The 23213-nt window shown below is 44.8% G+C and overlaps 1 protein-coding gene across 1 annotated transcript in view; it reads right to left on the reverse strand.

Annotated features, from left to right (window-relative positions):
• The window catches only part of Tgfbr3 (transforming growth factor beta receptor 3), a 188255-nt gene that overhangs the window by 13030 nt on the left and 152012 nt on the right, over positions 1-23213 (reverse strand). Inside the window, exons 11-16 of the mRNA XM_059274900.1 lie at positions 21372-21509; positions 21062-21220; positions 17162-17458; positions 14956-15073; positions 5459-5506; positions 2278-2385 (exon numbers count right to left, since the gene is read on the reverse strand). Coding sequence (XP_059130883.1) covers positions 2278-2385; positions 5459-5506; positions 14956-15073; positions 17162-17458; positions 21062-21220; positions 21372-21509 — 868 coding nt within the window. The remainder of the gene's footprint in view (positions 1-2277; positions 2386-5458; positions 5507-14955; positions 15074-17161; positions 17459-21061; positions 21221-21371; positions 21510-23213) is intronic.

The raw sequence follows: 23213 nt of genomic DNA on the forward strand, positions 1-23213 counted from the left end.
AAGGGCTTTGTGTTTGCCTTTAATCTATGTGCAAACTTTAATTTTGTATTAACAATACTTTAAGCTCCCCTCAGAGGCTTTTGTTTGGATGAAAGGGAGTCAGGAACAACCACCTCCAAGTTCCTTGAGGAGCAGGACACAATACAATCAAGCTTTGCTCTCTATTGGCTTGATGCTTGGCTGTGGACAAATCTGGAATTGCCAGAGGGATCTCAGTGGTATGTGCTTCCACAGTGAGTACCATTTCCTAGCCCTATATTACACTCTTGGCTCCCTAGCCCGAGATGGACCATGTGGGTTTCAAGATCAGCTCTAAGACTGAAGCCAGTCAGTGGCTGAGCAGACACATGGAAAACATCTGTGGTGACCAGTCCCACATAAAATCCTCAGGGCTACAGTCTTTTTGGAGTACTTCCAAGTTCATTCCCAGTAGACAACACAGGGTGCCAAGTGCCCTGGAACCTCCCTGTGCAGGAGGTTGGAAAAAGTTGCAAAGAACTATTAGTTTGAGATCTAAACATGTCAGTATTGCTGTGATAATATTATTTACTCCAAAACTCTACTCTGCTAAAAGCTGTCCCTTTGGGTTTTTTTTTTCCTCCTGAACTTTCACATAGAGGAAACTCTTCAAATGATTCACAGGCATTTATATAACGCTCAGAACCATCCCACTTAGGGCTTTGTTTTCTCTGACATGAAACACATTTCACTCAAAGGCTGTTGGTTGCGAACAACAAACAATGAGGACTCAAAGCTCCATCATTAAACACTCAGCTTTTGCTGCTGGGCTGACTGTGGAGGGCTTGTTTTCCTTTGTGCCATAATGCAGAACACCTTCGTCAAGGGGTATGGAGTTGAAGTGAAAATGCTGGTGGACAGAGCCAGACCTTCTAACTAACAGAAGGGCTCTGTCACACACTTTCTCACCAGCTTGAGGCTTTGTCTAGCAACTATCAGAAAACACAGGGGTGGGGGCCATGGCTCAGGGGAGAAGCACCTGCTGCCCAGGGTGAGGACTGGGGTTTAGAACCCCAGAACGCACGTAGAATCCAGGTAAGGCTGGTGACTTATTGTAATCTTAGCACTTGGGAGGCAAAGACAGGATCACTGACCGGGGCAAGGTGGTTAGCTAGATCAGCACTATTGGCAACTCTGAATTCACCAAAAGACCATGCCTCAATATATAAAGTGAATGTTGGGCAAGCACCCAAGGTCAGCGCTCTCTCTCGCTCTCTCTCTCTCTCTCTCTCTCTCTCTCTCTCACACACACACACACACACACACACACACACTCATAAGGACATTTACACACACATGCACATAAGAGAAGAAAATTTAAAGGTGTGATGATGCCTGAGGCTCCCTTCAGTACGTCTCTTCCCTTCAAATTAGTCGTCCTTCTGGTGAGGCTAGATGAATGACTCAAGCTGAGGAAAGGACTGTAGTACTCAGTGGGTCCCTGGAGGAGGAGTGAGGATCAAGTTTGCTGCAGAAGGATCAATTCAGCATGGTTTACCCAGGTTCCCAGCACACACTACAGGTATCCCAGAACAAACATGGCTTTAAAAGGCCTCACATCTATGCCGCCCCTTCCTGACCTGTAGGAAAGCTAAGGAAGAGCACTAGGAGAGAGTGGAGGGGCTCCTTTCCACTGAGGGAGGGAACCCCTTGCCAGGCCTGTGTTCTGTATTGGCTTCTGAACAGGTTCAACCTTGGGGCTGGCTGAAGGTGGGGATGGAAGAGCATAGCTTTAAATTTTTTGTTTCACTTTTTACATTTTTCTAGTTATAAAAATATATTTTGAAATTCTAAACTTTGTAAACTTAGGAGAGACTTGTTTATCAAAGACGGTATGAGTTAGAGACCAAGGGATGGTGGTTTAGAGTCACTGACAGGGACGTGGGCGGGCGTTCAATGGTCTGGCATCTGCAGAATAAGCAACTGGCTTCTCACATCCTGGGTAATGCTCAGTTTATTCCAAAGTCCTTTTCTTTGGAGGGATGTTTTCTAGTTAGTCCTACACAAACTTCCTTTAAATTCTATGACAACATAGCTTTATTAGAAGCTGAACATCACCAACACTGTAAATGAACTAATATAGGATAAACATCTCTTTTCTAAGCATCACTTAGGCCAAGTTATATTTTTAGCTTATTACTTCATCCATCCAACAAAATTGTTGAATGTCTGTTACGTGGCCGGTGCCCAGATATGCACCAGCTGAGAGTAAGCAGTCACACTAACCTATGTGGGAATAGATGTACCACAAACACTAACCTGTGTGGGAATAGATGTACCACAAGGCCCCCGTCAAGAGTGCTCCGATCACAAACGCCGCAAACGCAATGCCCATCACGGTTAGCGTGTCCAGACCAATGAAAATCTCTAAAAAGAGGGAAACAGAAACATATACTTTATGTAAGTCAGTCTTACACACTTCAATTTTATTCTTACTTTACGAGCATGGTCATAAAGCCTGGGTGCCGACTAGCTGTAAATTCAGACACTGTAATAAAGGTTACACTGAACTCTACATTTCGTTCATTGCAAATTTTCTGACAAAGGAAAAGATGGATCGTTTGGGCTTTTAAATATTCTGTTAGCAATTTATTCTGATTTATTCTGGGGAAACACTTTTTTAATAAAAAATTCAGTTTTATTTTACTTTATTTGTATGATTCTTTCGCTTGAGTGCATGCATATGCACCACAGGTGTGCCTGTGGTGTCTACTATCCCAGAACGGGGGTTACAGATGGCTATGAGTCACTATGTAGGTGCTGGGAATTGAACCTGGGCCCTCTGCAAGAGCAACAAGTGCTGTGGGATGTTCTGTATGGCAAATGTGTTGCTCTGATTGGTTAGTAAATAAAACACTGATTGGCCAGTAGCCAGGCAGGAGGAAGTATAGGCGGGACAAGAAGGAGGAGAATTCTGGGAAGTAAAAGGCTGAGGGAGAGTCACTGGCAGCCGCCGCCATGACAAGTAGCATGTGAAGATGCCGGTAAGCCAGGAGCCATGTGACAAGGTATAGATTTATAGAAATGGATTAATTTAAGCTGTAAGAATAGTTAGCAAGAAGCCTGCCACGGCCATCCAGTTTGTAACCAATATAAGTCTCTGTGTTTACTTGGTCTGGTCTGAGGGGCTATGGGACTGGCTGGTGAGAGAGATTTGTCCTGACTGTGGGCCAGGCAGGAAAACTCTAGCTACAAACAAGTGCTCTTAATTATTGAAAAATCTCTCCAGTTCTCCAAAAAGTCATTTTTAAAAATAAGACATAAATTTTGTGATACTTTAAATCTGTGGTCTCATTGTCCTGGTCTGAGAACCTAGGTAACTTGGACGTGGTAGGGCATGACCTTAATCCCAGCACCGAGAGACAGGAGCAGACAGATCAACATGAGTTCAAGGCCAGCCTGGCCTACATAGTGAATTCCTGGCCAACAAAGGGGAGCGGCGGTGAACTTCCATCATTAAAACCAGACTCATTGCTTCTCGCTCATTGAGTATTTCCAAACGAGGCTCACTCACTACAGACATCATAGCCTTAACGTCCTCTGCAGTGTTTTTGTGAACATTTACAGACTATGGAAGATGAAAGGGAGTGAGAAAAAAAGAGAACAGAATGAATTATTCTTGTGCATCAGAACACTGTACTGGCTTCACGGTGAGCCTTCATCTTAGCCCTGCAGAACTGCCTCATTTTAAACAACCTGCTGTTTGGACACCTCTCCAACCCCCATCTTTCCACGAAGAAAATTACTTCCCAGTGGGTGCCATGTCAGTTTTACAGTCGGCAAAACATGAAAGAACTAATTGTTCCTCTGCTTGGCAGAGATTTTTTTATATTTGCAACTGATCTCAATTCACAGAAATCTGATATTTCCTCCCATTGAAGAAGAACCATCTTTGAGTTACGACAGTTTGTAAGGAAGTGTCTGGTAAAATAAAGATCTCTGTACATGTTCGGAAGCAACACTAACTGGTCATTCTAGAAATGGAATCCCTTTGCTTTGGAACTCACACGACACAAAAGATTCAGTTATATGCAAATGTGACCCCTCAAAAGACTCTGTTAAGCATCTCCTGATGGAAGGAAGCAAGGCCCCTAGCTCCTCCAGATATATGCCTACTGGTGTGTTCACTTACATTGTGGGAAAATGAGGGTGACTCCACCCACCACAGGTAAGAGGTAACACAAGATGAGTTATTACAACAGATGAGCAGTCCCGGGAAGGAACTAGAAACCAGGAAGAGCCTGGTAGAAGTTAGAATGACAGACCATCCCCTGCGCTTAATCTAGTCCACGGGACAGATGCCAAAAGGCAGTGATCCTTCTTATGCCTACAAATGCAAAGATAGATTGATGATAAATTTTTTAGTAAAAACATTCTGAAATTCCAAAGGTAGAGAAATGTCTTTTATGAAAATCAACCCAATGGGTATGAAAGAATGTCTATACAGTGTCTGTTTCTGAGTTTGTGGTACTCCTGTTCCATAATCTGCTGGAAATAAACCACTTAGGACATTAGAGGGGCTTTCTATAAAAGTACTATAAAGAATGACTTGTATCCAGCACTCAGAGGTGGAGCCTGATCTATATAGAGTGAGTTCCAGGACAGCCAAGGCTACATAGAGAAACCCTGTCTTGAAAAAACAAAACAAAACAAAACAAAAAGAAAACCAACCAACAACAACGGAGAGAGAGAGAGAGGGAGAGAGAGAGAGAGAGAGAGAAGAAGAAGAAGAAGAAGAAGAAGAAGAAGAAGAAGAAGAAGAAGAAGAAGAAAAAGAAGAAAGAAAAGAAAGAGAAAAGAAAAGAATGCTGTGTATGTCTTGGGGTCAGCACTGGAAACCAGCCCAAGGAGTCCCAGAGATGAAAACAACACATTATCCTCACACAGCATCTAAAAGAACTTTGGGTGGGCGGCTAGAAGCCAAGGGGGAACCCTGCTTCAGTGCCAATGATAACCATGGAAACTCACTTAAATATATACAAAATGACAGTGGCCTACGAGACTCCCAACTCATTGCTCTGTACCAGTGGTATTGAATTGAATTTTCTCTTGCTTGCTCTCCTGGCTCTCCCCATCTTGAGTTCATGGTGCTGTTTCCTGTGCAGCACTTCTCTGAGCAGGGAATCATCCCTGGGAACTTGAAGCAAACACTCTCACAGCACAACAGGAAAAAGCATGAAAATAATTAACTTGATAATGTGAGGTTGTAGCCGTCACACTCAGGCTACACGTGTCAGTGTGTCAACAAATTAGGATTTTAATACGGCAAAGGCAGAGACCACAGGAAAAGGAAAGAGAATGAAGGAAGGACAGAGGAAAGGAGCAGAAGGAAGGAGCCCAGAGCTCTCCTTATCAGTTCAGTTTGGCAAGTCTTCCACAACCAACACATTCTTAGAAAAGCCCAGAGGCATTGTTTGGAAATAGTTGCACAAAGACTTACGTGGAGGAGGAGGAACTGGATTGGACTCCTTAGTGTTTGGAACATTTTCTGAAACAAAAGCACAATGCATTCCATTTACACAGGGGATCATCAGACTCTCATCAGGTCATTTTTCTATCTGTTAATAAATAACGTGTGTGTGTGTGTGTGTGTGTGTGTGTGTCTGTGTGTGTGTGTGTGTGTCTGTGTGTCTGTGTCTATGTGTCTGTGTCTCTGTGTGTGTGCTACTAGAGGCCAGAAGAGGGTGTTGGATCTCCTGGAGCTGGAGTAGTTGTGAGCCACCTACCTTGGGAGCTGGGAACTGAACTCTGGTCCTCTGGAAGAGCAGCTAGCACTCCTAACTGCTGAGCCATCTCTCCAGCCCCAAACTAATAAACTGTGTGAAACCACTGCCAACGTTCCTCTTAACACATCAAAAGCACATCTCAGAAACTTTAGGCATTGTATTTTGCTAGTGGCCAATTACAGAGGCTCTCCAATTCGAAGGAAAGCTGAAGGCAAGCTCCTCAGTGTAAGGACTTTGTATCTGACAGTGTGCATGTATTCATCTTTATAGTTACTTATACAAACACCATGCTTCTCCAGTATATTCACAACATTGTTCCTCCTTTTAAATATTCTTTTAAGAATCTACAGCTTTCAGTCGGCACAGTGGCACAAGTCTTTAATCCTAGCACTTAGAAGGCAGAGGCAGGCGGATCTCTGTGGGTTTGAGGCCAAGTCTGGTCTGGTCTACATAGTGACCAGGGCTTCAGGACAGCCAGAGCTACACAGTGAGACCCTGTCTTGGGGGAAAAATCTATGGCTTTGTAACATCGTTTCTTATCTCCTTAAGCACGGTGTTTAGTTCTCCTCCACTCGTCTACTTGCCAGATTCTCCCTGCTGGCATCATGCTCAAAATGTTCTCTCCTGCACAATCCCCCGAAGTGAGTCCTCCAGAGTCCCCCAGTGACTACCCTTCGTGTACAGAGAAAAACAAACCCAGTCTGTTTAGCATGAGGTATAGTTTCCCCCCTCACTCCCCTTCCCAGGTCCTTCACGGGTGCTGGTGGCTCCTCCTTATTTACTGTCCCCACTGGCTCCTTTCTGTCCCTGTGACATCACATTTTATAAGCTAATTTCTGTTTTGCTGGCCTGAGTTCTCTCCCTCAGGGCTGACTTCTCCCACAATTGCTCATCCCACACCTTCTCTGTTACACATGTCACATTCTAACATGCTAGAGTGGCAGGGAGTGTGGAGGGTCCCAACATTTTTCTTGTCTTGCCTTTAGGGGAAGCCTCAGAGTGGCACAGAATCAGGCTTCCAGAAATGCCTGGTGAAGGGTGATTCAAATGCTGACACCCTTTTGGAAAATGGAGGAAACAAGAAATAAGACGAACAAAATACTTATGTGAGTCAATGCTTCTGTAATGCTTCATGGTCAATGCCGCAAGGCCAAGATTTTAAAGGATGCTAAACCCAGTCCTTTGAGGCAGTCAGGAAAAGAATTTGTGATTACTATTTTACAAATGAGTGGCCTGAGATTCTGATATCCTGTGACCAGCCCAAGATCACATCTGGGAAGCATAGGGAAAGGGCTGAACCACAATTTCTGACTCCTGATTCATGGGCTCCAGGGGGTGGGGTGGGGGTGTCCCTGTCCTTAGCTAGGGAAACTGATTTAGTAACTGCTTGTGCACAGTACTTCCTGCTCTCCACAGTGAGAGGAACTTCAACCAGGGTGAGGACACTGTGGCCTGAGATGGAAAATTGTAATTTGAAATGATTTATTTAAGACAGCAAAAGAAGAATATTGCATGAGGTGAAAATTATATAAAATTCAAGTTTGTCCCATAAGCAGTGTTCCGTGGTTGTGCACAGTACATATGATCTACAGCTATTTTCCTGCCGCAGTAGTAGAACCGGACACTTGAGACAGTGGCTGGATAGTCCCCAAACCAAATACACTATCTATCCAGCTTTTTATAGAAAAGTGTGAAGAACCCCTGGTTCAGACACCGCCTTTCTCTTGAATTTTAAAAGTGGTATGTGCTCGGTGCCTCTCGGTTTCGGCTTCATCATCATTCAAAAAGAAGGACCCACTTGGTCTCTGAATTTATAGCAAAACAGAAAAAGAACTTGTGAAATTTAGACCAAAATAATGCAAGTTGGTCTTTACAAAAATGAAAATAAATAATAAGGTTGACAGTGTGAAAGGAGATGGGATTCTAAGCGCTTGAGTTAATCATCTCAACTGGACCAAGTTTAGTTCTGAAGAAGTAATCAGCAACTGTACGGATCCCTGAATCTGAGCATCACGGTGGCCCTTTGATGAGAATATATTCAAGTTATATACATCAATACAATTACTAAGAAAATTAAGGTATTTTTAAAAATTAATTCAGAAGCCAGGCACAGTATATAACCCTATAATCCCAACACCTGGGAGGTGGGAGCAGGAAGACCATGTGCTCAAGGCTGGCTTGGGCACACAGTGGCATCAGGCTAGTTTGACCCATATAATGAGAACTTGTCTGTGATGGTTTGCTCTGACTGTTACTGCCTGGGAAGGTTTGCTCTGACTGTTACTGCCTGGGAAGGTTTGCTCTGACTGTTACTGCCTGGGAAGAGAGCCTCACCGAGGGACTGTCTGTTGGGTGGTCTGTAAGCATGTCTGTAGGGGGCTATTATAATGGATGTGGGAAGACCCAGCCAGTGTGGGAGGCACTATTCTCAAGACAAGGGTCCTACATTTGCACAGGACTGGAGAAATGGATCTAAGCATCAGCAAGCAAATGGCAGGTACGCACGCACTTCTGCTCTTGACTGAGAGTGTGATCTGACTAGATGCTGGGAGTTCCTGCACTGAGTTCTTCCCAGCAATAGACTAGGTTAGGATTAAAGCTGAGTGAACCCCTCCTCTTCTATGGGACTGTTTTTGTTTGGATATTTTATTACAGCAACAGAAGTGAAGCTGGAACACAGTCTTAGAAAAAAAAAAGATACAACTTAGTATGCAGAACTCACACTCATTAAACTATAAAATGTGTTTTCTAGGAGCTAGAGGGATGGCTCAGGGGTTAAGAACCCTGGCTGTTCTTCCAGCACTTCTGGATTTGATTTCCAGCACCTACATGGTGGCTCACGATTATCTGCAACTCTGGTTTTAGGGATCACATGCTTTCTTCTGGTCTCTGAGGACACCAGACAGGCAAGTGGTGTACAGATAAACATGATGGCAAAATGCCACACATATAAAATAATAAAACGCATGTTTTAGAGATGCATTTTCTGGCTGGGGATGCAGCATAGTTGGTAGAGAGCATGCCTAAAATGAACTTTCCCGGGTCTCAGCTTATCGGCAGCAGTAATAACGCTAGCATTTGTCGATTTGTGTAATACATTAAGGTAGACACAAAGTCTACGTCTCTTACCTCACACCCCTAAGAACTCTATGAAGTGGGACTCTCTAACCACAAAATCCACCCACTTCTCAAGAAGTAACAGTCTGATTCACTGAACCAAGTGCAAAGGCATTTGAAGGTCTCATCATGAGCATCACACACCAAGTGTACACACTTCTGGGAAGAGCTCCATCCAGCCTTCCGCCTGCGGTTACACTTTGTCACTCAGAATCCCAAGTGGTTTAAAAAGAATGATTCTCCCAGAGGGAGACCTCACATGTAAGAATTTAGGTTTTACGGCAAGGCCTTGGTGATGGATGGTATTGTTTAAAAATTCTTAATGGACTTAGGTTGTGATCTAATGCTCTCCTCTCACCTCAAATAGGGCCCTCCCAGAGAGCTCAACAGAAACATCCAAGCCCCATTTCCTTATGTCAAGTCTCTTCGTGACCATCCGCGCAGAGACAAACCCACACCGCAAAGCTGAGGAGCCAGGATTTATTCTCCAACATTTCTTGTTCCCCAACTCCCCATGACCCCCAAGTATAACAAAAATAGCTTCGTCTCTTCCAGAGCCCTATAACTGAACCAGCCTGCTAAAAGGAAAAGAGCAGCCGTGTTTACTTAGGGAAAAGACTGTTAGGAAGGAATCCTAGACACTGCTGTGAAGAGAATTTAAACCGTAGATTTTTTTTTTTTTTTTCAGAAAGAATACACTATAATCAACATTCTGGATCAAATCTTTTCATACACTCTGAACAAATTTTGGTTTACCTCTAGAACCAAAATCTCCCTCTTCAGATTGTCAGGCATAGCTTTCACCAACGGGCATGTCTGGGGTAGGTTATGCATGAGTAACTGACCACAGCTTTCGGCATCCCATTTTAATTCAGTTCTTGTAAACACCGCAGGCCTGAGAAGGCCCACAAAGAAACAAAGTATCAAATGGGCACACGCTGGGGTGGGGGGTGGGGGTGGGGATGGAGGTGGGGACGACTCTGTGCGGCTTTTCAAGAGCATTTTGTTTTGTTTTGTTTTGTTTTCCCTTATCCTTACTTCGCTGATTCTGACCCTTTCTCTGGGCTCTTTTCCGTATTTATGGCATGCCTTGCACTGGTCTGTTAACTTATCTGCACTCTGCTGCTAGGCAATGCTTCTCACCGAGGAGGGGAGCTCTTTGGTAATACGGAGACTTCTAGAATCATACTGGGTTGTCACAACGAGGTTGGGGGTGGACCCCGGCATCTACTGGGGAGAAATGAAGGATGATGCTAAATATTCTAGAGCACCCACATCAGAGTTATCCAGTCCTAGGTGGACGCTATTCTGAGTGGGAAACATTGTGCCATAAAGGTCTAAAAGGCCTTGGATTAGGGACTCAGTAAACGTGTTTTTAGAATAAACAACCCAAAGTATCATTTCATGTTCTATTGCCGGTTCTCTCCCAGCAGCCCAACACTTACACTGCTCTCAGAGTGGTGTTCCTAAACCATCTAAGCACTGGGATGCTTCTCACCATCTTTTTATTTCCCCTTCTGAACCGGTCTCACTCTGTAGCCCTGTCTGGCCTTGAACTCACAGAGGGCTGCCTGCTTCTGCCTCCCAAGTGCTGGGATTAAAGGCTTGGGCCACCACGTCCAGACTTCTCCTCAAGATCTTTTGACGCTTCTTAAATGTCAGAAGTATCTCCTGGATTATTGGTGGATGGAACTGCTGGGTTTCCTTCCACACAAATGAGCCACAGGAAGTGGTCAAACAAGATTCACCATGAATATGTAGTCGCTAAAACTGGGTGGTGTGGTCCTGGAGGGCTCATTCTATTTCTACACATATTTGAAATCTTCCAAACAACAGGTTTTCAAAGTGAAGCAGCTGGACTAATCAGAGTTCTACACCCTGCTCCCTCAGGGACCGAGCACCTCATCCTGTTAGTCGATATTCTACTCTTCCCTGTTCTTTCCCCTCATCTCTTCCCTAACCTGAGGACAAACTTTTTTTTTTTTTTTTTTAAAGAGTATTTTTGGTTCTGGAAAGTCCAAATGTGTTCCAAAAAGTCACGCCTCTTTGAGATTAATTTCTAACTGACATTTGAAACTCTGTTTCCCAATACCCCTTCCTCTGCTAAAAGAACCCTAGTTTGAGAGGAAAAGGGAGAAATCCACATTTACTGAGTGTTCACGATATACAGAGGCTTTTATTTTTAAGTGTGGAGAAAAATCCAGAATTTCAAAAGTTTAACTTGCTAAGAATTAAAAGCCGAGTATAAATCATGGCAAGTTGGGAAACCTGCCAATACGCTGAAGTATTTCAGAAACGGGCAGGATGGCACCACCTCAACTATTTTAATTGTTTTGCCATAAACCATAATACGCATCAGCTGTTTGTTTTCTGCTTTTGTGTGTGTTTAAGTCATAAAGTCACAGAACGTCTGAGTTGGCACTTTTAAACACACCCTAACATTTTAACCCTGTCAAGAGATGTGTTTTCTTTTTTTCCCTTAATTTCTTCATCTGAGTTTCAGCTCATATTCTTTAGATGACTTGGGCACTGTCTTGATAACAGTGCGCCATGGGATGAGGAGGGGGAGGGCCGGGAGGGAGTGGAGGCAAGGAGTCAGCTCCCTATAGTCTTGGCAGTTATTAAAAACTGGTATTAGGCTACATATGAGCGTTTGTAAAAGTGTCAGTTCAAAGGGATGGATTTGAACCCTGGTCTGCTACATACAGTGTGTGGCCAGGTCTGTTAAAGCCCATCTCTACAGGCTGCTGTGAGAACTAAATGACAACACCCTGAGCATTTAGCACTGGGAGGGCCCTGCACAGAACAAATGCATCATGGATGTTGCATCCTCATCCCCATCTCCAGCGCCTCACAGCCTAGCATCTTCACCTACTGTTGAAGGTTTCAGTAGCATGATGATCCGCCAACGCTGATTCCAGAGGACTGAGAGATCAAAGATGGCCATGACACACAGTGAAGGTCCCACCGAAAATGGTGGCCGTGGGAAGAACCTAGAATTACTCATGTATCTTTGACGGCCACGTTCCCCGCCCACGAGGGAAGCAACACTGCCTGAAAGACCTCCTGGTTACTGGCAGTGGTGGCTACTACTCTCTACCTACATCTGTGGTCCCAGAAAACCCAACTGCCGAAAAGAAAGGTGGACCGAATGGCCAGAGGTGGTTGGCTCTGTGTCAAGGACATCAAGAGGAGCAGACCTGGACAGTGAAGCTGCTGGGTCAGGGCATCCCTCGTCTCCCACTCCCAGAAAGAACATCAATTACTAGTATTTAAATAAGCCACTGCTATTGGGCCAATGATCACCTGCCTTTTCCCAAAGATATTCCAGTGCCCTGTGCGGCTGAGAGAAACAGATTTCAGTGATCTACACGGAACAGAAATGATTTCGAGCCAAAGAAAATAAACACAGAAGGTGAGGGGAGCCATTATCAAGCAGAAAACCCACCTATTCCTGCCAAGGAAGGTGAATTTGCATGTGGCCCCTGGAAGCTGGTACCGCAGCTCAACCTCCCCAGTTGGTTCCACAAACCCGAGCAATAAACTCTTCACCCACTTGCTTCTCCACTAAAATCTCACCTCAATTAGCGAATCTCATGAAATTGCTTTGATATCTGGTTAAAAAAACAACACTTTCCTCTTGAACTTTCATGTAAAGAAAACGCTGAACATTCAGTATAATGACTCTTGAGTTTAAATAAAGGTAATTACCTAATTTACTAGAGAAATTACTTAGAAAAATACGACTGCAGTTAAAAAAAGAATGAAAGAATTGCTGGAAGTTATAGTGTTGTAATATTAATGCCTGAGTACTGTCTGGCATGGGCACAACCAGCTGCTGCGCTCCATTACCAGCTGAACGAGCGCTCTCAGAACAGGGTAAGGGTAAGGGATGGGGAGTGAGGTGGCTGCTGCTATTGTTAACTACTTTCATAGCACAAAACACAGTCAGCTGTTGCCCAACTATGAATTCTTAGCAACACAATTAATTTATTCATATTCCTCTCCCCCGAACTCAACAACAAGGGTAGCCGTATTTGGACAACCCAAGTTAAGGGAGAGTCCCTATTGTACCCTTCAAATGACTGAGAGGCAACCGTGAAAGCAAAGTGAGCCACGTTCAAGACAAAAACCAATCAACATCTGACATGTATACTCTGAATCTGGGAGGGTTAGGAAATGAACCGGAAATCTGCTCCTCCCAGCAGCTCAGCTGAAGGTTGTGGCTGGAGGGGGCTGGGTGTCCCCTGTTCCAGCCTACCCTTTCTAGATGCAGAACATGAAACACAGAGGTCATGAGTGCTGGCCACAGCCATTTGGGTATGGAGGGTGCAAGAGCAGTACCCAAAACTTCAGGGTTATGAGCCAATGCCTACCCATGCTCTCCTGCCTTTCTGAAGGGGTGAGACACCTGGAATGGTACAGCTCTTCTTACAAAGACCACACCTTACCGAGGAACTGGCAGCACCCACCGGCCTCTTCTCTGTTAGCTCATGACTGCTCCAGAACCACCCATTGCTTAGTCCTGCCAAATCCTAGCCCCAAAGTACCATCCCAGGGGCACCCTAAACCCAGATCTGGTGTCAGCACCAGCCAGCATGGCTCCCCTCTAATGCCCAGCAGCTGGGTCCAAGCTGCTCACTGGCTTTTGTTGGCTTCTCTCTGTCCTTCAGGATGGTGGGACAGGGTCCATGATTCCAATGGTGGATTACCTTACCCTGGAGGCTCGACATCCCCTCTCACCCCCTCACTCTGCCAGCCTCTTCTCAGCTTGACACCCTTTGACAGCAAGGCTTCTGGAGAGTGACAGGCTGTTTCTAGACAGGGAGGGTTGTAACTACTCAGATCACCCACGGGACATGGGACATGTGATCCCACCCCTCAGCTGTTGACGGCTGCCTGATACATCCTGGCTCGCTCATGCCCCTGGCGCTGTGGTGTTCTCCTTGCCGTCCTTGGGGTTCCCCGCTGGGTGTCTGGCCCTGCCTGTCTGTCCTCCCTGGTGCTGACACCACACATTTCAGGACATGTCCCCCTTTTCCTCCTATTCAGCACAGCTTGGTGGGTGTTCTTATAACATGGAGCAAGGGAAGCCCTGGGCAGGAGGAGGAGCCACAAAGTTCTGAAAACTCATTCATAAATCTCCACTTTCTTTCTGCCAGTATTCCTAAACGGATGATGTCCACAGACGATAACCCCTCCCAAAGGTATCTGTGGTCTTGATGAAGTGTTATGGTCGCTTGCAGCCAGCAGAACCATGAGTGAGCATGGAAACCTGGACTCTGCATAGTGTGCAAGTCCCAGCGTGCCACAGACTCACAAAAGCGCAGCTGAAAACACAGTGGAGAGCAACATGGAGGAGCCAGCCTTTGAGACGCTCTAAGTCTTTTGTCTGCTGTACCCAGTGTCTCCTCCACTGAGCTATTTCTCTGGCCCCTTGATCTACTCTTCAAAGAAGTAACTTGTAAATGAATTACAAATAGCCACAGTGACAGAATCAGAAATCTCTTGGGGGCAAAGAATTATTTTCTAATTTGACTGGCCTTTAACTTATTTTTTTAAAATTACATTTATGTGTTCATTATAAATGGGTGTACATGTGGGTGCATGTGTGTACCATGGAACACACGTGGATGCAGGTCAGAGGACAACTTGGGAAAGTCAGTTTTCTCCTTCTACCACGTGAGTTCTGGGATCAAACTCAGGTCGCCAGGCTTCAGGGCAAATACTTGAACCTGCTGAGCGAGCTCACTAGCCCTGATTTATTTTTTTGAATAAAACTGGACTTCAATGTACAGAACTGAACTTTTAAAAAACTTGCTTGTGTACGTGTGCACATGTGTTACATCATACAAGTTAAGGTTGGAAGAAATATGTGACTGTGTGTATCTCTGTGTGTGGAGGCACATGTGTCATACCATGTAAGTGAAGGTCAGAGGAAACTCACGGGTCAGTGTGTCTGTGTGCATGTGTGTGTTCATACCTGTCACACACGCACAAGAAGGCCAGAGGACCCTTGCAGGACTCATCCTCCTCCCTCTCGTGTGGGTTTTGGGGATCGTTACGAGAGCAGACCCTAGGCCCCCATTCTCACCTCTATAATCGGCTTGGTGGATCACAGCCAGGGGCTTGGTGAACGTCTTCTTATGCTGCATCATGGCCCAGATCATGGCGGCATCTAGAGAGGTGCAGGCCTCGTCAGGAGTCACACACTGCGGAGAGGCAGAGAGGGGCAGTCAGGGCTCACAGCAAAGGCACCAGCCCTGCACATGGCTGTCTGCTGGTCCCGTAGCAGATAGCTCACAGCTGCTGACCATGGGGAAAACCGTGCATCTGTGTGCTTTCCAAAGAACCCTACATACACAGGGAGCTAGCAAGGCAGGTCCAGTACGTCTTCAGCTGTACTGGAAGATGCAAAAATCAATGGACAGCTTACAAATATCCAACAGAAGAGTTAGAAGCTTCAGAATCAGCCTGACAAATGGGAGAGCTACAGGCGTGATGCTCTTGGCTCTGTATAATAATGGCTTCATATAAAATGGTCTGTGATAACATCTATATAACCTGTGATTGTGGGAAACCGCATGTATTGTGTTATAAAGATGATAGAATTTATATTTGTTATCTAAAATAGTAAACATATTGTCATGTTTTTTATATTCTACAAAATCAGGTTTCCCATAATCACTTGTTTTCTGTTTGTTTTGTTTTGGACTTTTTTTTTAATCTCCTGGTGCAGATATTTAGTCTGGTACCTCACACATGCTCAGTGCATGCTCCAGTGCGTCACCCAGGCGTGGAAGTATGAATTCCAGCAGTTTCTAGCTATTTAAAGTCTTGAAACTTATCAGGGACATGTTGGGGGTGGGAGCATCACATCTGAAAAAGCATATGCTTCTCTGGGCCACACACAAGTCAGATACACACGGTAAGAAGACACTCCACCCGCCAGCACCTGAAAGAGCTTTCCTTTCCTATAGAGGGGAAGGCGTGTGTGTGTCATTGTTGAAAAGATGTGTAGCTTGCTCCACTACTATATACTCCTTTTGCTGTCTGGTTAGCCCTCTGGTTAAACAAGAGCGTGGGGTGCTAACTCTGTCTCAGGGGCTGACCTGGGCCAGACACTTAACTCACAGCAGAGGGCAGAGCTGGACTCGGTGATCATGGCACCTTTCCCTAGAAGGTCACACAAGTACCCAGGAGTTACTAGGACTAGGGAAATGCTGCCTTTCAGGAGGAGGAGGAGGCCTTCACAGCTCCTCCTCAGCATGCCTCCTCACATACCTGCTGCCCCCTTCGCTCTTCTACCCAGGAGGAAAGTGCGTTGTTACTTTCATTTCTAGACAACAAGAGAATAGGGCCCCAGCCCGTGTATGTTCCCTGGGGATTGGTAATTTAGTATGCATTTATTTGTAGACAAAACTCTATAGATTTCCCCCCTCCTACTTTTCCTTCCAGTCTCTATATAAGAAAATTCCATACATATAAATGCTACAGCTTAATCCTGGGCTTCTGAGACACCAATGGATCCTCGAAGACAAGAGAATTAGAATCCAGTTTAGACTGTGTGTAACGGCTACAGAACAAACACACACAGGAAATTATACGTCATTACATCAGGTCACAGAAACAAAGCGACAGACAGCAGGTGATGCCTGTCCCACACAAGGCAGACCTAACGAGGTGTCACAACTGACCCAACAGAGCCCCAGCAGTGGCTGCCCCAGCAAGGTCGGAGGGCTCTGATTTCTGTTATGGTAACAGAACGCAGCAGTTTAATTTGGGCAATGGCACAAGGCAAATATGATGAGCTGATAAGAACCAAGCAAAAGTAAAATATTTGTTAATTTCCCTGAGAAATCCTCCCAAGAGAAGGCCATCTTATAACTCACACAGAGAAGGTCAAAAAAACAATCGCAATCCCAGTCTCAGCGGGACCTGGAAAAACTAATCCTCACACTGATCTTGCCCTTTCGATTCTTCGTTATTCTGGCACGGCATGCTATCTGACCAACAGAGCCAGGGCCAGGCCTCTCCCTCGGTGGAAACCATTCCTGATTTATCACTCTAAGGTACAGCTAAGCACACACGGAAAAACAAACTACCACACTGTCGGGATTTATTCTCCAGAACCCTACAGCACGTCGTTCCCTGTTCAGACTGTTACTTCAATCGGAAGGCTTTAAAAACTCAAAACTAAAACTTCAGCCTGCAGTAACTTGGATCACACTTTCCTATTAGGGCGTCTCTTGACCTAAATATGTCCAAATCACAGCCCAAACAGACGACAGGCCACTCACCTTGGGCAGCTTCTGAGGGCCCTTCTTCCTGGTGCACAGCGTCAGCTCACACTGGAGGAAGAGCAGGGAGGCATTGAACACGGACTTGAAGACAAAGCTGAAACGCTTCTTGTCTACCTCGGTGTGTGGGATCGGGAAGTGCACTCTCTTGGAGCTGTAGAACGTCACAGACTCATCTTTTGGACAGATGTTCTCGATGATGGTATAATCAGACATCTTGTCTGCGTTCGAGTATGGAGAGACAAAGCAGGTTTGGATGGCGAATCCCAGCTCTTGGTCAGCCTTGGTGACAGATACCTGCAAAGGAACAGAAAGATCAAGTCAGAACTGGCTGGCATCTTAGTTTACTTTCGTCACCCAGTCAATATCCCGACATAGTTCTTCGGGTGAGACACGGCTCTGTTTTCACAACACAGTTAGAATCTTCTAGCTGTAACAGTAACACACACTGGTCGATGAAGGTATTTTCCATTTAAACTTGACAGGAATGACAGCAAATCGTTTAATTCAAATGCTATCTACAAGTTACAAAGACAAAATGGGATAAGTCTCTCTGACGCTTTATAAGTCCTCAGAGAGAAAAATAAAAGTCGATTATGCACTTAAGTGGATTTTCCAAAATAAGTAAAATACAGGTAAAGCCCCTAATGTCACAATAGCAGATTATTACCAAGACAAGTTTTTTTTTAAAGGCTTCTCAATAGCTCAGGACACAGGAGATTCCACATGACCGAGGCAGAGAGAACTACTCGGGAAAGCAGAACCCATACTAGGAGAGCAGAAAGTCACAGATGCGTCCTGCCTTGTCAGTCAGCAGGCCTGTGGTGCCTTGGACCAGGGACAGAGATCTGGTGGCCACCACCAACCTGGCACCAAACCAGCCTTGCCATAATCCCGGGGATGGGGTGGGGGCGTTAAAGGGAAAAGTAACCTAGAAACATTCCCAACTCACTTATACTTCCCTCTTACAAAACATTTGTGTGCCGTGTCCAAATCTTATTAAGGTTCCTTTGTTTAGACACGGGAAGGAGTGCTTAGCCAAACGTAAACAGCATTCAAACCCTAGCTATCCTGAACTCTGTTAAAAGCCCTGGAACAAGACTGGCCTCACTGTTTGGTGACATATGATGGCTGTGTGAACTGCTCTTCTGACCTTGGGACCTCTTTCCTTGACTAAACTAAGTATAAACAACAAACTTAAACACTTTAGAAATAAATTTAGTCCTTACCCATAGACCAAGAGCCCCCAAATGCTTAAAAAGACAGAGAGATAATAAACAAACTTTGATTTGGAGCCCGCCCAGGGGAAATCCCTGATGCTGCAGGAACCCTCAACCCATAGCACGCCCAAAAGTTAACTATGGGACATTGAACATGAACAAAGGGTGAGGCTAAATATGACATTGCCACCTTGATTAATATCCCATAAATATTTACTTTCACTATTTTTGATTTATTTCTGACAACAAGATATTCTATTTTAGAGAGATAGCAAATTATATATATATTACAAGTAAAATGTGTCATTTAACATGAACTCAGTCTTCAGTGTGCAAATGTGTTGACTTTTTTCTTACTTTCAAAGGTATGCAATGGCAGAGTGTCTGTCCAGACTGTCTCATGGGTGCTTTGGAGGAGAAAAATCTTAGCAAGTCTTGCTGCAGAATAGACTGGAAGTGAATGGTAGGAAGATTATAGGCTTGGGAATGAGACTAGACCAAGGAAATCACATGCTCTGCCGCTTATGTGCACACCAAGAACTCCTTTCTCACCTACAGGATGATGGCAGTAATTAACGTAAAGACACAGTGGGAGAAACAGTGAAGTAAAAGGTTCATGCAGACAACTCGGTCTCCAGCAAGAACTGCCCTTGTTAGGAGCGTGACTCCAGATGCTAGCTCACTAGGCTACGTGAACCGAAAAGAAGAACTGCCATCATGTCACCAACAATCACCCAGGAATGACCATCTTGGATTAATGGAAGGAACTGTGGTCTAGAGGAAGTGGAAGGTTCCAGAAAAGGCTAAGGAGGGCAGCTGGAGAAGAAACCAAGAAACGGCTTTTCAGATTAAGCCAATGATTTATGAAGTTTTATTTTACTTAAGTAAAAAAATTTTCCTACCAGAAGTGGAGTCCAAGCAGGGAATGAAAGGCAAGGCTGGTCAGCTGCTGTCCTCTTCAGCAAAACATCTACAGATTCTTTCAGGTTTAAAATAGTTTATAACAACTCCCCAAACCCAAATCCTTCTTAGCACACTTGATATTTAAAATAGCAAAAAAGATTTGACCTACTCTTTAAATCAAATTTAACTATAAAAATATAATATGTGAAAAGATATAAAAGGGGAAACAAGAATGAAAATGAAAAGGGGAGGGAGAGGGAATTTACCAACAACCTAATTCAAGTAAGCCAGTACTCCAGGGCAAGGAGAAAAAGAGAAAGTAGCACACACATGGCAGATTAGCCACTGGCTAGCACAAATCGGCAAAGCCATAAACGAGCAGATCTAGGCGCATGCTTGGAGAAAAGCAAGCTGCAGCTAACCAGGGTCTTCTCCAACCTGTGGCATAGCTGGGCGTCACTGACTCACGATGCTTGTGGACTGTGGACACAGGAAAGGCAGAGGAGAAGAGCAACCATGCAGAAGAGATCCGTGGTCAGGAATAGGAATAGCACGCACAGAACAGTGGCTTCCCCAGAGCACTGCAGAGCACTCAGTCAAACAGGGAGGGACCCACGTCAGTATGACTGAAGAAAACATCGAGGGCTACCTGGGGGCCCCAACCTAGTGCCCATGTGCATTGTTTGTCTTTGCTTAACAGACAAAGGCGCTCTGCGGGCATTTTCACCTACGGAAGGAAGCCACTTCTGCCCCTCAGGCTTCTCACCCCTCCACTGTGGGGTACAGCAGCAGCCAGCAGCTTCCTGCCAAAGCCAGCTCATCACATGATGCCTTTCAGTGAGACCAGCGGACAATATGCCCAATGGGGACACCACAGACCGTACTCAGGACACACAGACAGACAGCCTGGTGTCTCAGTCTCTTCTCCAGAACGGAGTCTGTGCATTTAGATATTGATGTTGGAATGAAGCTTGTTTTATTCCCTGTCAAACGGTAACTTTAGGGGGACGATGGTAGCACCTGGTAGTTAAGGACACGGCCTCTGGAGGAAGGACAATACAGCTGCGTCACTTCGCACAGCTTGTGTCGTAATTTTCTCATCCAAAAGCTGGATCTTAAAAATTAGTTCATTCTTCCGGGATCCCTCTAACATGTCAGTTCATTATGATGATATCCATAACTGTACTTGGTACATCATAAAACAGCAATAAACATTAGCTGTTGTTATTTCATTATTGCCACACTATCTAATATTTTCATAGACATTCCAGATTTGAGCTACGCATGATGATTGCCGGTCTAGATGGGAGATGGTTTCGACAAATTTGTGAGGCTATTTAGATAATGACTCGGCAGAAACAGTTTTCACAAAGCACTCAGCTTTTCACTTGAAAGTAAATCCAAGATGAAGTGTGAGGTGATTTGAAAGCGTCCGTAGCTAACTTTGACACTGAGTGACTCAGCAACGGTCCCTAAAGTGTTGACGTCAAAACAAGTAGGGTCTTTAGCGGTAGAATTCACATTTGTTCCTTGTTTTCTTTTTGGCATTTACAAAAGCCCACTGCCTCCGTTTAGCATAACTCGTAAACTCCTGATATTTCCTTCCCCACCCCCCCCCCTCACCCCCGGGTCAGGAAGTTGCCTGGAAGAGTTTTTCTGAGCCAAGCCCTTTCCTAGATGAAGGAAGAGACTGCAAGGTGGCGGTTCAGCTAATGTTACAGGGACTGCGGAGGGCACTAGGCTAGACGCTCGCCCAAGGATAACACTCCATTCTCACCTCAACATAAACATGTCTGTTCTCTGCCACAGAGAAGACCCCCGAGGAGGGCACCAGGAAGAGGTCTGTGTTATACAGCTCCATGTTGAAGGTGATATTTCCATCGAGCTGGTCCTGGGAGCCACTGGGATTCCTCAGCTGCCGCAGGCTGCAGTTAAACTGGAAAACCACCAGGCAGATGAGGCTAGATCAGTCACGTGATGAGCTTCGGCCTTTTATGTGCAATTTTATTTTTGACAGTTCCCAATGCAAACAAACCAAATGAGCAACAATATTATCCACAAAAAAACTAAGGGAAATCAACACATACCATCACAATTCCAGCTCGGCTCAGAGAGGCAGCTTCCTCATCTACATCTCCTGGAAATCCATTGTTACCTGACTCCATGTCTTCAAAGCCATCTGGCCAGCCACTGCTATCCCCGGAGGATGGAACCTGTATCACAATCTAGAAAGGAGGAGATGTACCACTATCGCCCACGTTGTTGGAACATCATGCCACGAGCCTCTGTACCCACCTAACAATTCCAGTGCAAACACAAAATCTGACTTTATACAAACAACAGCGAAAGCAAATTCTCCAAGCTTTTTAGGATGTTAAACCTCAAAGTGATAAGAAAATACAGAAAAGCTCAACTCAAGCTGAAGATCTGAACTAAATTTTGGATTTTTTCCCTTATAAAAAAAAAATTACAGATTTATTTATAACTATAATTGTAAGTTACTTCAAACAGTGGGGACACCAGACATTGAAGTGGAGTTGGTGGGGCTGCTGACAGGCTTGCCCATATCTTGTGGGTCCTCAGGCACTTTTAAATTTGTATCAGGTTTTAATCTTTTATAATGTTTGAATCACACACTGTGTGTGTGTGTGTGTGTGTGTGACAGTGTCATGTGGTAGTCAGAGAACAATCTGCAAGTTATTTCTCTCTTTTTACCATACGTGGGCCCCGGGGAGCGAACTCACGTCATCGGGCTTGGCGGCAGGTGCTTTTACCCACTGAACCATATCACTGGCTCTATATGGACCTTTTAAGGTTTGTAGACAGTTTGGTGTGAGTTAGAAGCGTGGTGCCTAATGCTTCCACAGCCCTCTCATCTTTGGTCTTCCCTTTTCTTGCTCAATCCTTCCCACTATCTGTTCTTGTGTATATGGATGTAGCAAAGAAAATGTTCTATTTACAACAGTCTGTCCTAACATTGGCTGAAAGCGCTGTACTGGGTTAGTTCTGAATAGGATGGAAAGGTGACCACAACTCCACAAATAAAATCCTAATTTATTTCCATTTCACATGCTTGAATTGCGAACACAATGGAAAATAAAAATGTGTAGGAAGTCTGAAGAGTCCTACAAACTGTCAGCATTCTGGAAGGGGACAGAGGGGAGGAATAAGAAGGTGGTCTGGGCAAGCATCTGGACAATTCATACCTTGCTCTTAACAGTCAAGAAAACAAAAGCATACAAGAAAGCGGTGACCTGTAGGACCAGGGTATCCTTTTTCTCTGGAAGCAATTGAAGCTTTAAACTCAGTAGATTACCATTTCTTCCCAGTGCTAATTTGGAAATCAGTTTAAAATGTCCAAATAGAGTGTGTGTGTGTGTGTGTGTGTGTGTGTGTGTGTGTGTGTGTGAAGTATCTTAAAATTAAACTGCAAAACCTGTACTCTGAAACACGTATGAGGACAGTTCATGCTTTAGACTCTTTTATTGTCCACTATCTAGCCCCCCTCTCTGAAGGGAATAAGTTTCACCTGAAAAGATTGTGCACTGGCAATAATGCTTTCTGGAAAGCAAGGGTTAGTGACTGCAATGGATTATGGGTTGGGGGAAACTTGTGGAACTTTTTCCCAATTAACTTCAAAAATAGAGTTTCTTAAATTTGGGGTCTTTCTTAGAGGTAGAGAGACTTGATCATTTCATCAAGATTCTTTTCTGATTTTAAACTCATGAGGGAAGGAGCCTCCTCTCATTTTTGAACAAGTAAGAGACTGTGCATCCATCTGGAGATGCTCACATATAACCTAGGGCTTTGGGATTTTAGTCCCATAAGGACCAGGCTGTTTGACCCTCCAGTGTGACCACAGCAGGATGGACAGGCACAATCACCTTCCTGGTGAACCACCATTAGATGGAAGAAGGAAGTGTGTGAGA

The sequence above is a fragment of the Peromyscus eremicus genome, chromosome 10 (assembly GCF_949786415.1).
Source record: "Peromyscus eremicus chromosome 10, PerEre_H2_v1, whole genome shotgun sequence".
Classification (NCBI taxonomy): Eukaryota; Metazoa; Chordata; class Mammalia; order Rodentia; family Cricetidae; genus Peromyscus; species Peromyscus eremicus.